At 36.2% G+C, this 14,587-nt stretch overlaps 1 protein-coding gene across 4 annotated transcripts in view; it reads right to left on the bottom strand.

Annotated features, from left to right (window-relative positions):
• Positions 1-1,393: 1,393 nt before the first annotated feature.
• RYK (receptor like tyrosine kinase) overlaps positions 1,394-14,587 on the bottom strand; it is a 103,946-nt gene continuing 90,752 nt past the window's right edge. For all 4 annotated transcript variants that reach the window (XM_053221436.1, XM_053221435.1, XM_053221433.1 and 1 more), the window contains 2 exons: positions 2,754-2,890; positions 1,394-1,829 (listed from right to left, as the gene is read on the bottom strand). In XM_053221436.1, the coding sequence (XP_053077411.1) occupies positions 1,718-1,829; positions 2,754-2,890 (249 nt within the window). In that variant the 3' untranslated portion in view covers positions 1,394-1,717. The remainder of the gene's footprint in view (positions 1,830-2,753; positions 2,891-14,587) is intronic.

Raw genomic sequence — 14,587 nt, 5'->3', positions numbered from 1 at the left:
AACACAAAATAGAATGAAGTGAATGTTGGAAGGGATGCTAGAGTTGAACCATTCTATGTATATAATGCATATAAAGAACTAAATAAATATTTGTTGATTGAATGCCAAGATTACAGGTTGTGAACAAAATCATTTGTAACTTCAAACAGTTCAAAGAGCTTTTAAAAAACTGGGCATTCAGGGGGCTAAGTATTTCATAAAACCAAAGAACCACTGTTATTAAATAAATGGTACTCAGAAAAATCATACTCTTGGTCTGCTTTTGGAAGAGCATGTGCTGGGTGAGCTACTTTTCCAGATGTGCTGACTCATAAAACTTCTTTAAGAATGGCACAAGCCTCCTCCAACTGCTACACATTCTCCCTAATAACCTGTAAGGATGGGAATAGAGGCAGGCACCTGCAGGCCTAGCTATTTAGGCAGCCCATTCAACTCTGCCTTAGGCCAACTACAACCAAGCATAAATACATACATACCCCTCATTTAATGGCTCTGGATAAAAGTTTCAATGTTGTAATACTTCCTTGTAATAATAACCCCAACATCTTATTAGACTTTGGAGGTTGAGTAGAGTTAGCTGTAACTGTGTTAGGGCTTCAGAGCCTGATTACATGGATGTCTAGCTGGTTGCTACATGTTCAAAGACTTATCAAACAACCAATTGTTCATTATGAACAATATGTTCAATACTGTTGTAATATAAAACAAATCCTTTAATTTTTCAAGTGTTTTAAGAAATAACTTTATACTTAAGCCAGTCTTGAAGATTAGCACAAAATTTACCAGTTTACTTTCTTTTTTCTTCACTACCCAGAACAACTCAAGCACCCACTCTGTGCATAGCACTACCCTAGGTGCAATAAAAGGGATTCTTAATCTTAGAAACATGATTTCACTTTCTGGAACTGTATTATCTCCTTTCTCAGAGAGTAAAATAAATAAAATCGCCATCATTTACTACTGACCTGCCCCAAATCTACTTCCAGCTCACAGAAACACTAATTCCTGCCAAACTGAAGATGTTTCAATGAACTCAGCTTCTACTTTCCCCAAAATAAGAAAGCAGAAATAATTTCCATTAAAAAATTAAAAAAAGAAGTTTCCCACAAAAGGACAACTTCTATTTCTAAATTTTTTTCCCTGTAGCTTTCCCACAGTTTTCTTCCTCTAATATTGCCTTTTCCTGTACAAGGCAAACCAGACATCTTTTTATGCTGTTTTTCTTTTCCTAAGGAAAAAGTAATGTATCTTGAAGACAAACCATTCCCAAGACTAGTGATAAATATTAAAAAACAAAAAAAGCAAAAAAACTTTAAAGGTGAATCACCTATATTACCTTGACGAAGTAAAAAAATAAAAAGCAGTTGGCACTAAGATAGCTATTTCAAATATCTGTGTTTAAACAATTTTTAAAACTGTTTATTTATTTTGTAAGAATGTACCCCTAGTCCAAAGTAACTATGTTTTAAAAAATTTGGGGCCAAAAAATTTACAAAAGGCTTTTCAGTTCAACCTAATAAAAATGATATCTAGAAAATATTCCACATTATTATGTCTGTCTTTAAAAGTTCAGATTCTAAAGCATTCCTAAGGCACGGTGTTCCGGAAGACATGTGCTTCTGCTGGTGTTGTATGATGTACGAAGCATCTATGACTGGTTCCAAGTGAGCCCCGACAGGCACAGTGCTCCTGATGCTGTGGGACTGTGAGAAGCAAGTCAGACATAAGCCCCCAGGGCTGCATGGAACTCCGTGAGACACTGTACCAGCTGCTGGAACTTGGGCCTCTCCTCTGGGTCTAAGGCCCAGCAACAGGCCATCACAGCAAACCTGCAGAGTGACACAAATGGAAAATTGGGTTAATGATAATACAGTACTCCTAATCTTCTGGTCAATTTGATGCCAGTTATGTTTTTTGTCTAAAGGTGGGCATGGAAAAAATGATATTAAAAACCAATGAATATTACTATATGTTGGCAGTTCTAAAATGAAAAGAAACTAAAACAAGTTACCTGGATTTTATGTGTGGATTTCCATTCTTCATGATGTCATATCAAAATACATCAGCAAATACAGAGATTTCATATAAATACCTAAAACCCATGTTTTCTGAGAGAAAGAACTTGAAGGAAGTAGAAAGTTTATCTAAGCTCTAAGCACCCTACATCTACAGTGAAATCAGTGCAAAACAGCTGCCACCTCACCTTGGTGTATAAAGCTTTGGGGGATTCAGGAACTGAGACCAGAGTCACGTGTGCACCCAATCACCCCTGAATAGCCTCCTGCCCCCCTCAATCCCATAATTTATATGGGAAGTTACATGATGAAAGCAGGAAACAGGAACTATCTCAGTCACTAGCCTGGAGCAGTTTCCTTACATATCAGTTGATGCCAATTGACAAGGTAAGATGACAGTGAGAAAGGCTTTTTATAACTAAGGCTGTATAAATAAAAGTCAGATACTCACTCTACATAGAATAACTGACACAGTATTCAGTACTGTCTTACTATGTACATTATTAGTCTCTCAGATTAGACTTACAAATAGAAGAACAATAAAATGTTCTAATGACAAATGTATTAAAGAGTGAATGAGTCTGGTTTACTTTGCGATTCTCTATGAGTCTAATTCAAATCCAAAGAGTCATTCTTCTCTAAAGGAAAGTCTCTGTATGAATACGGACACTGGCTCTTCTTTTATCCCAGTATCATAAATGGAGTGAAACCCATGTCTTCAAATTCAGAAACACTTACAGCTCATCAGGACAGTTGATTGGCTGGGCTATTCGGTAGCCATCTTTCAAGTACGCAGCCATCTCAAAGGGATCAATGTCCACATACGGTGTCTGTCCCAGAGTCATGAGCTCCCACAGCGTCACTCCAAAGGCCCACTAAGGAGAGGAGGAGAAACACGATGAGGCAACATTTACAACATGGGCAGACTGCTGCTGCCCATGACCAGGGATGAACCGAAAATAGCACCCAATCTTAAAGGAAGCAAAACATCTACCAAAAGAAGTCTATGATAGCTACTTAGTTTCTCTGAGACAGAAAAGAGCATTCTGGGGCGCCTGGGTGGCTCAGTTGGTTGAGCGTCCAACTTCAGCTCAGGTCATGATCTCACAGTTAGTGAATTTGAGCTCCGTGTCGGGTTCTGTGCTGACAGCTCGGAGCCTGGAGCCTGTTTCGGATTCTGTGTCTCCCTCTCTCTCTGCCCCTAGCCTGCTTACACTCTGTCTCTTTTTCTCTCTCAAAATTAAACATTAAAAAAAGAAAGAAAGAAAAGAGCATTTTAATGAATGCACCCTTTAATGTGAATATCATTATTATATATTCTAAAGTAATTAGATCCCTTGGAATGAACTGTTTTTACTGTTGATTACAAGACTCACCACCCTAGGGGCGTCTGGGTGGCTCAGTCAGTTAAGCATCTGACTTCAGCTCAGGTCATGATCTTGCAGTTTGTGAGTTCAAGCCCCGCATCAGGCTCTGTGCTGACCACTCAGAACCTGGAGCCTGCTCTGGATTCTGTATCTTCCTCTCTCTCTACCCCTCCCCTGTTCACACTTTCTCTCTCTCTCTCTCAAAATAAATAAACATAAAAAAAAAAAAAAGACCCACCACCCACCACCATTAATTATATCTAAGATTTTCCTAAAATGAAAAATCTGTTACATTATATAACTATAGCTAGTGTCCATAATTGAAAAGTGGAAAATGAATAAAACTTAAGCCTAACTGCAGGAAGGGCATTCTGAATACGCGAAATATGTAAACTATTTAAATATAAGATGTCTTGGATTTTTACTATATTCAAATAATTTAAATTAATAAATGAAAGTATCTTGAAAAAACATCTTTGGACCTCACTTGAGTAAAAGATCAGATTTATTTAAAATCAACATGTGAACTGTCAGTAAGAATAGAAATCATAAGCAGTGGCGACAGTGTTTATTCATGGTCCAAGCAGGACTCCCCATTTTGGCCCTGGCTCACAGGGATTGCTATCCTGGCTCACAGGGATTGTGCAGCAGGCAGGCAACACGTCTACATAGAGTTACTGCCATGTGATCAGAAAGGGCTCAGAGCAGGGACCCCCAATGATCCACTGCCACTTGTGAACCCTGAGGTCAGAACAGCTGAAGCTGGATGAAGAGGAAGGTATCTGTGTACCATGGTATCGTGTTTATGAGTCCCTTCTGTTCTAGACATTTGAATCCTTTACCTTATCTAATTCTCACAAAAAACCTATGAGAAGCACTGGTAGCCCAATTTTACAGGTAAGAAAAACTGAGGCCAGAGAAATAACTGGCCCCAAAAACCAAATTTTTTTGAGTGAAGGAGAAAAAAAATTAAGAAAAAGAAAAACACACGAGTCAAAAATGAGTCTGTGTACAAAATCTGAGCATAGTGCATTAAATTTTAAGTAATTATTTTTCAATAACAAAATCGAGAAATACTCCCTAAAGTATACAGATTTAAAAAAAAACCTTATATTAGTGAACAACAGCTTTATTTCTTATTATAATCTATGCAAAAAAAAAAAACAGTGGAAAAATATCTTTTAGGATATTTAAAAAACTATCAATGGAGAATTCTATACCAAGCCAAAATATACTTCAAAAATGAAGGCAAAAATACAGAATTTTTTAGACAAACAGAAGCTGATATGAAAATTAGGATCTACACAAAAAAATGAATACTAAAAACATGAGTAACAACTAGATTTTTTTTTATTTTAAAGTTTCTTCAATAGATTGTTTAAAGCAAAAACAGTAACAGTGTATTGTGGGGCTTATAATGTATATAGTAGTAAAATGTATGTCCACAGTAGCATAAAGGATGGAAGGAGATACTAAGTGGAAATATTATAAATGCTTCTATTAAACATGAGTGGTAGAATATTATTTGAAAGTCGAAGGTGTACACTGTAAACTCCAGGAGAGGGTTCTCAACCTCAGCACTATGTATATTGTGGGCTGCATAATTCTTTGCTGTGAGAGACTATCCTGTATCTTGTGGGATCCTTAGCAATATCCTTGGCCTCACCCACTAGATGCCCCAAGTGTGGTAACTGAAATTACCTCCAGATCTTACTCAATATCCCCTGGTGGGGAGGGTAAAAATGCCCCCAGCTGGAGGTGAAAACCACTAAGCTAGACTAATCAAAGAAAAGAAAGGACACACACTACCGATACCAGGAATGAAAGAGCATCATTACATCAAAAAATATGAACTCAACTTTATGACAATAAATTCAATTAACTTAGATGAAATGAGCAAATTCCTCAAAAGATGTCAATTATCAAAGTAGACCTAAGAATAAACAGAAAATGTATGTAGCTTATATCTATTACAGAAATTGAATGCATAGTTAAAAATGTTTCCACAAAGAAAACTGCATCCAGTTTCACTGGGTGAATTCTACCAAATTTGAAAGAGAAAAAGACAAACCTTTATTAGTTTCCTAGGCCTGCCATAATGAAGTACCACAAACTGGGTGGCTTACACAACAGTATGTATTATCTCACAGTTCTAGAGTCTAGAAGCTTATTCTCAGCTTCTGGTGGCAGTCAGAAATCCTTGGTGTTCCTAGGCTTATAGCCGTGGCAACTCACTCTGCCTGTTTTCACTGACATTCTCCCTTCCCATGTCTGTGTCTCTTCTTATAAGGACACTAGTCATACTGGATTAAAGTACACCCTAATTGAGTATGACCTCATCTTAACACTATGTCTGCAATGACCCTATTTCCAATTAATGTCACATTCTAAGGTACTGTGGTTTAGGACCTCAACCTAGTTTTTAGGGGGGCACAATTCAACCTATAACACAATCCCATACAAATTCTTCTCAGAAAATGGAGGAAGGGAATATTTCCCAACTCATTTTGAGGCTAGCATACCCTTAAATACCAAAACCAAAGAGTTAATAAGCCTTTGGAACTCAGTATCCTTTTCATTAACAGATCATTAGGGTGGAGCAATGCCCATCCCTGAGGTCTAGGTTTTTGAAGGGGAGAGTGGAGAGAAAGGGACAACAGGTGGATAGAATGCAGGGGAGAGTGGAGAGAAAGGGAGGACACGTGGAGAGGGATGTATAATTTTAAAATCTCCATAGAGACAGCCTACTGGAATTTTCCTTAAAACTGCTGGTTTAAAAATGGAAAAATGATTTCAAATTAATAAAATTTAAAGGAAGGTGCCTGCATACATCTAGGTATTTATCTATCTTAAAGGCTCACTCTAGGTGAACTTTTAATAATGATAATAATTAGTAGTACATAATTTTAAAAATCATGTCCAACTTCCATATGGAAGGCAGTTCACCACCCTGATGCAATAGAGCCCAAAGAAGTAAGACTGGTTGGGTGTTCTCACCCTTTCTTCATGAGATGAGATGGGCCTGTTCTTACTCACTGGATTGTGGCAGCAGTTGTGGAAAAGGAATAATCCAAACTAGATTTTGGAGGAATAAACAATGGGAATTAGTAACAAGTGGATACTGCCATTTTGTACACAAGGAATAACCCCACCCACTGACAATGGAGGTACATTCTATCAATTTCTGACTGTAAGGGACTTTCACAGTAATGCTGCTGGTATCTGAGATCTGGACATACACGGGTATGAAAATAGTATAATCTGCATAAGCTGACTTTAAAAAAATTACTTCTTTCGCATTGTTCTGTTCACATTATTTTCACTAAGCTTCCACCTAAGGTTCTCATATTACATATTGCAACACTAATAAACACCAAAAAAAAAAAAAAAAAAAAAAAGAACAATAAAGCCAAAGGGTACACTGCAGTTTCATTTCCTTAAAAGCCAACAAAAGTGATTAATTACATGTTGGCTCACCAACCTTTAAAAAAAAAAAAAAAATCAGACCAAACAGCACAAGGATGATTTGTGGAAAAATTGCTCTCTAAAGTCTTCCGATAACTAAGCCATTTAAAATTTAGACAGACTTATTCTATAATTTCCTTTTGTTTGACGTCGTTGGAAAGGGGGCAATAAGAAGGTCAAGCTGTTTTTTCCAGAGTTTTATGAAAGGCTGTTGCTATATCCGTTTAAAGAACATTTAGAGAATAACAAGTGTTCTTTTATTCGTCATATTCTCTTCCCCCAACTTGTGTTATTTTATAGCTTAATATATAGGACATGAAACTTTTTTTTCACTAACAACATATACTGATGTGAGCTAAGGTATACAAATAAGATTCTTTTTTTTTTTTTTTTTTTTGCTTTTTAAATGTAATATTAACTAATGCTGGGTCTATTCAGAGATTTCCATTCTGTTACTTCAGGAATTTATAAGGCAAGGCTGACCTCAGTATACTATATACTGCTGAGAAAAGAATTTTGTCCATTTTTAAAGGGTCTCAATAAAAGCAGGACAATCAGGTATTTTATGGCTGGCCTTTCTGTTAGTACTAGAAACCTAACAACCCCTTCTCACGTATGAATATGGATTCAGATGACCAAAGTGCAATTAATTTAATCTGGGTCAAGTGTTTTCCAAGCTTGACTAATGAGAAGAATCATCTAGGGTGTCTGTGACAAGTACACATTCGAATCCCAGTCCTATCCTAATCATTTTGAAGCCCGGAACTCACTCTTTCTCTCCATCCATTCATTTATTCATTTTAGAGAGAGAAAGAGAGAGAGAGAACAAGAACAGGGGAGAAGGGCAGAGGGGGCAGAAAGAGAGAATCTTAAGCAAGATCCATGCTCAGTGCAGAGCCCCACATGGGGCTCAATCCCACAGTCATGACTTAAGCCAAAACCAAGAGTCAGACACTCAATGACCGAGCCACCCAGGCACCCTGGAACTCAGTATTATAAACAAGAGTCCTTGTTCAGTCTTAAGATCCAGCAAATTTAGGAATTAATTTTAAATGTGTTAGCAAATGGTGGTCAGGTAACAAAGATAGTTTTTATTTTTATTGTAGTTTGGCTGACACTGAATAAACTGCACACGAAGTGCTCGATTTGGTAAGCTGATACATGTATATATTCCTGCAACCATTGCCACAATCAAGATAATGAACATATCCATCACCTCCCAAAGATTCTTTCTATTCTAATCCTTTCCCCCTGCCCCTCCCTACCACTACCCCTACCATCCCCAAGTAATCATTAATCTGCTTTCTGTCACTGGTTTGCATTTTCTAGAATTTTCTATAAATGGAATCATTCAAAGAGTACACTTTTTTGCCTAGCTTCTTTCACTTAGAGTAATGATTCTGGCACTCATCTAGGACACAGCATGTACTGACAGTTCATCCCTTTCATTGTTGAATAGTAGTCCATTATATGAATACAGCAGCTTGTTCATCCATTTACCTGTTGATGGACATTTGGATTATTTTCTGGTTTAGTTACTGAAAGCTGTTATAAACATCTGTGTACAAGTACTGGCAAGGATACATGCTTTCATCTATCTAGGGGCAAAATGACTGCATATGGTAGATACGTTTAACTTTTTAAGAAACTGCAAACTGTTCTCCAAAGCAAACGTACCATTATGTATTAGACTCCCACCAGTAGCGTAGCGTAAAAACACTACAGTTCTTCCATGTTCTTGTAAACACTTGTCTTTTCAATTTTAGTCATACAAATGGGTGTGTAATGCTATCTCGCTGTGGTTTTAACTTGCATTCTCCTAATAACTAATTAACTTGATATTTTCATGTGCTTATTTGCCATATATCTTCATTGGTAAAGTGTCTCTTCAATTATTTTGCCTGTTTTTGTTACTGAGGGTTTTTTCTTTTATGTTTATTTTTGAGAGAGAGACAGACAGAACGTGAGCAGGGGAGGGGCAGAGAGAGAGGGAGACACAGAATCCTAAGCAGGTTCCAGGCTCTGAGCTGTCAGCACATGGCCTGACATGGGGCTCGAACTCACAAACCACAAAATCATGACTTGAGCTGAAGTCAGATGCCTGACTGAGCCACCCAGGTGCCCGTTACTGAGTTTTAAGAGTTCTTTATATATTCTGCATGTATTTCCTGTATCAGACATATGATTTGCAAATACTTTCTGAGTGTGACTTGCCTTTTCATTCTCCTAATACTTAGTGCCAGCATTACCTGGTCTTGATTACTGTAATTTGAAATCAGACTTCTAACTTTTTTTTTTCCAAAGCTCTTTTGGCTACTCTAGGTCCTCCACATTTCCATATCAATTTTAGAATCAATCTGTCAATTTCTACCAAAAAAATTAAAAGCCTGCAAAATTTTTGTTTGGGACTATGTTGAATCTATAGGTAACTTGGAGAAAACATCTTAATATTGAGTCTTCTGATCAATAAACAAGGTATAACTCTCTGTTTATATAGGTCTTTAATTTCTATTAACAACGTTTTATAGTTTTCATTGTGTAGATATTTCATATTTTAGTTACATGTATTCCTAAGAATTTCATGTTTTTTAATGTTTATATGTTTATTAAAAACCTAGGTAGAGAAAACAATATGAAGGTTCCTCAAAAAATTAAAAATAGATCTGGATACAATCCAGTAACTCCACTTCTAGGTACAGCCAAAGGAAATGAAAACAGTATTTTCAACAGATAAATGCACCCCCATGTTTACTGTAGCATTATTCATAATAGCTAAGATATGGAAACAACCTAAATGCCCATCAACAGATGAATGCATAACAAAGAGGTGGTATATATACAATGGAATATTAGCCATAAGAAAGGATACCCCGCCATTTATAACAGTATGGATGGACTTTGAATATATTATGCTAAGTGAGATAAGTCAAAGAAAGGTAAGTAATATACACTATCACTTATATGTGGAATCCAAAAAAGGCAAACTCATAAAAAATAGAGAGTAAAATGGTGGTTACCAGGGGATGACGGGTGAGAGGATAAAACTGATGTTGTTTAAGGATACAAACTTGCAATGAGTGGTAAATAAGCCATAGTGATCTAATGCATAGTATAACAAGTATAGACTATAATACTGTAATTATATGATAAATATCACTATAACAGCAATATTACAATATATAAATGTATCAAAGTAACATGTTATAACCTTACATTTACAATGTTATGTCAAATATATGCAATAAAATAAGAATGACCAAAACAACTTTTAATTCTGATTTTTCATTATTTGTATATAGAAATACAACTGATTTTTACACATTGATCTTGTATCCTAACATTTTCTAAACTTGATTATTAGTTCTAGTAACTATTTCGTATATCACACTGGATTTTCTTCATAGATGATCATGTTGTCCACAAATAATCACTTTTTCCTATCCAATCTTTCCTTGTGTTTTATTTCCTTTTCTTGCCTTAGTGCACTGGCTAGAACCTCAAGTACAACACTGAAGAGAAGTGGAGAGTAGGCATCCTTGTCTTGTTCCTGTTATTAGCTAAAAACAATTCAGTCTTTCAGCATTAAGTATTATGTTAGTTATAGGTGTTTTTGTTTTGGTAGATGTCCTTTATCAGATTGAGGAAGTTCTCTTCTATTCCTAGACTGCTGAGAATTTTTATTAGGAATGAATTGAGGATTTTTTCCCCTAATACTTCTTCTGCATCTATTGAGATGATCATATAGTTTTTCTTTTTTAGTATATTAATGCAGTAAATTGCACTGCTTGATTTTCAAACGGTAAACAAACTTGTATACTCAGGCTAAAGCCAATGTGGTCATAAAGTGATTTTTTAAATATATTTTGGATTCTACTTGCTAAATAAACTTTTGTTTAGAATTTTAACATCTATGATCATGAGAAATAATAATCTAGTATCTTTTCTTCTGATCTTTGGTGATGTTTCAAAGTAGTGCTGACCCTGTAGAATGAATTAGAAAGTATTCTCTCCTCAATTTTCTTGAAGAGAACGTATAGAATTTGTATTATTTCTTTCTTAAATGTCTGGAATACCAGTGCCCTAGAGTTCACTCTGGACCCAGAGTCTTCTCTTTTAGGCAGGTTTTTAACTAAACAATTTCTTTATAGGGCTACTCAGATCATCTACTTTTTGAGTGAGCTCTGAAAGTTATTTTCCAAAGTATTTGTCCACTTCACCTAAGTGTGTGAATTTACTGGGAAAAAGTTGTTCATAATATTCTTACTACTTAATACTTGCAAAGAACCTGTAATGCTGTCACCTTCCTCATTCATTATATTGTTAATGGACAACTTATTTCTTTTTTCTTGATTAGTCTGGTGAGAGATTTATCATAAACGGTATTCTCACAATTTCACAGTGAAAATCAATTTCACTAATTTTCTCTATTATTTTTCTATTTCATATTTCACTGACTTCTGTCTATAATATTATCTTTTTTCATCTACCTACTTGGGGTTTAAGTTGCTCTATTTCTAGTTTGTTAAGGTGAAAACTAAGATCACTAATTTGAGACTTTTCTTATCTAATATTGATATTTAGTAGTGTATATATTCCTCCTTGAGGGGCATCCCTCAAGCTCTGAAATATATTTTTTCATTCAATTCTAAATATTTCATAATTCCCTTCTTTTAATAGTTTATTTGAGAGAGAACACACACACACATGCGAGTCAGGAAGGGGTAGAGAGGGAGAGAGAAAATCCCAATCAGGCTCTGGGCTGTCAGTGCAGAGCCCGACAGGGGGCTTAATCTCAGAAACTTAGCCAAAATCAAGAGTCGGACACTTAACTGACTGAGTCACCTAAGTGCCCCAAAATTTCTCTTTTGATTTCTTCTCTGACACATGGGTTATTTGGAATGTATTATTTAGTTTCTATATGTTTGGGAATTTTCTAGATTCCTATTTTTGATTTCTAATTCAATTCCACTGTGTTCACAAAACTCTACTTTGCATGAATTGAATCTTTTTATATTTATTGATTTCTTTTATGGACTGGAATATGGTCTATCTCAGCAAATATTCGATGTATACTTGAAAAGAATATGGATTCTGCTGTTGTTGGGTGGAGTGTTTTGTAGTTGTCAATGAGATCCAGGTTGGTGGACACTGTCCTTCAAATCTATATCCTTACCAATTTTCTATTTTATCAATGAGAGAGGAACACTGAAATGTGTTCAATTATGTTTTAAAGAGAGTCAAATAATAAGAAAAAATTTAAATATTTATCCATATAGTTACCATTTCTGGTGCTCTCTGGTTCCTTTGTAAATTTTTTTTTTTAACGTTTATTTATTCTTGAGAGACAGAGAGAGAGAGAGAGTGAGCAGGGGAGGGGCAGAGAGAGAGGGAGACACAGAATCTGAAGCAGGCTCCAGAATCTGAGCTGTCGGCACAGAGCCAGACACAGGGCTCGAACTCACAAACCACAAGATCATGACCTGAGCCAAAGTCAGATGCTTAACTGACTGAGCCACCCAGGCGCCCCTCTGTCTCTGATTCCTTTGTATAAATCCATATTTCCATCTGGTATCACTGGTTCCTAAAGGGCTTCTTTTAATATTTTTTGTAGTGTGGGTTTGCTCATAACAATTATTTCAGCTTTGGTATTTCTAAAAAGTCTTTATTTCCCCTTCATTTTTGAAAGATATGTTCACTGGGTATAGAATTCTATATTCATAGGATTTTTTTCTTACAGTACTTTAAAAACATTGTTTAACTGTCTTCTCCCTTGCATTGCTTTCAGTAAGAAATTTGTTGCCATCCTTTACCTATTTCCTTTGTATATTAATGTTTTTCTTCTGGCTGCTTTTAAGACTTTCTCTTTGCTACTAGTTCTGAGAAATTTGATTATAATGTACTGTGGTTTCATTTTTTCTTACTTCTTGGGTTTGGGGTTTGCTCAGTTCTTAGATCTGTGGGTTTACAGTTTTCACCAAATTTGGAAACATTTGTCTTTATTTCTCATTCTTTCTGTCCCTCTCCTTCACTCTGTGGACACCAATTACACATATATTCAGCAACCTGAAGCTGTCCGACAGCTCAATGAGAGATCTTTCTTCAAGAACTTCCTGTATCTTCTCTCTCCTTCTACTTCTCATTTTACTCCCATCTCAGAAGAAAGGTATTCCTCCTCCCATGCCAAGACTACACCTTCACCTGGCCTCCTGAGCCCATTTCACCTATCATCTCTTGGACTGCCCCTCCAAAAACCACACATCAATCTCTTTATTTCCATGTTTCCCTGGCCTAAAAACCAAACCAAACAAACCCAATAAAAAACAAAACAAAGAAGTAACAAAGCCTCTGTTAATTCTGCCACCCCATCAAGCTAAGATCACTTCATTCCTCTTAACAGCTGTACTTCTTCCAAGTGTACTCTACTTATTGCCCCCCCTTCTCATCTCCCACAGACCCCACAACAATCACATATATCTTTAATGATTTACTAAACCCACTCGTTCAAATGTCCTCAATGATTTCCTAATCCTCTCTGACCACTGCAGGTATGTTTATAGACTAAAGTCTCCTTGAAACTATTTCTTTCCTTGGCTTCTGTGATGCAACATTCAATTTAATTCTTTATTCATCTTTCTTTTTTCACTAACTGACACTACATATTTCCTATATTCTTCCCTTGGTTTTCTTTTCTCTCTATTCACTACCTCTGGGATCAAATGCTCCTGTTCATTCAATCCTCACTTTAATGAAGCTTATGTCCAATTTCTAATATCTTGCTTCTTTGTTGTTCCAGAACTCCAGACCCACATTTGATCCATTAGTATCTTGAACTCAACATGCCCCACATATCAAATCAATCATGTTTTCCCCCAAACCAGATATTCTACCTGTTGTCTTCAATTGTGTTATATCTTCACACTGACTTAAGATTTACCTCAACAGCAGAACTAAAGAATAGTACAGAGCAAAGATTTCACTGAAGTTTTTGGAAATATGGGCCCCAAGTAGAAAGGCAGAATAAACATCTATGCAATAGATCTAATGGTTAAGAAGGAAACCTCAGTGACAAAAGTCAATTAATAAATTTACTCATAAATAACAACTGTAGTCAAAACAGATGGAATCTCTGAAGTAAGGTCTGTGGGAGTGAGACAAGAAGAAATGTGAGATTCAGCATGGAAATAGAGAGGATAAGAGGTCAGTGTGAGCCATTCAGGATTCTTTTACACATTCAAGTACACAGCTCTCTTAAGGATAAGATTAACACAGTTGGCTGTGAATGTTCTTAAAATAAATGACCCAAAAAGGCATATCTATATACATCAACTTCAATTCTGTAACTATGGAACATCTGCTAAAGGAAAGTAAGTAAAGCAGAGTTTCTACTACCCATTCTGGAAAGAATGACTTATGCATAAAAATATAATGCAGCATGTGGTAGGTGCCGTTAGACAGGTACAAGACTTTCTGGATATCCAAAGAAGACCAAATTAAAGAGCATAAAAGTACCTTGTGTATTTGGACTCAGCAGGAATTCAAGATTGGATGAAATGCGGACTATAAGGAAATGTACAACGGAAAATATAAAGCTAAAAATGGAAGATGAGGTAAGAAACAGAAGGCTCTGAAAACTAGGGGAAGGATCATGGATTTTTCTTTACCAACCCCCTGTGATCAAGAGTTCACTTTGAAGATCAAAATATCATGGAGGAATATTCCTAGCAGTGAAAGAAAGCTAGT

The sequence above is a fragment of the Acinonyx jubatus genome, chromosome C2 (genome assembly GCF_027475565.1).
Source record: "Acinonyx jubatus isolate Ajub_Pintada_27869175 chromosome C2, VMU_Ajub_asm_v1.0, whole genome shotgun sequence".
Taxonomy (NCBI): domain Eukaryota; kingdom Metazoa; phylum Chordata; class Mammalia; order Carnivora; family Felidae; genus Acinonyx; species Acinonyx jubatus.
This window is presented reverse-complemented; position numbering and strand designations above follow the sequence as displayed.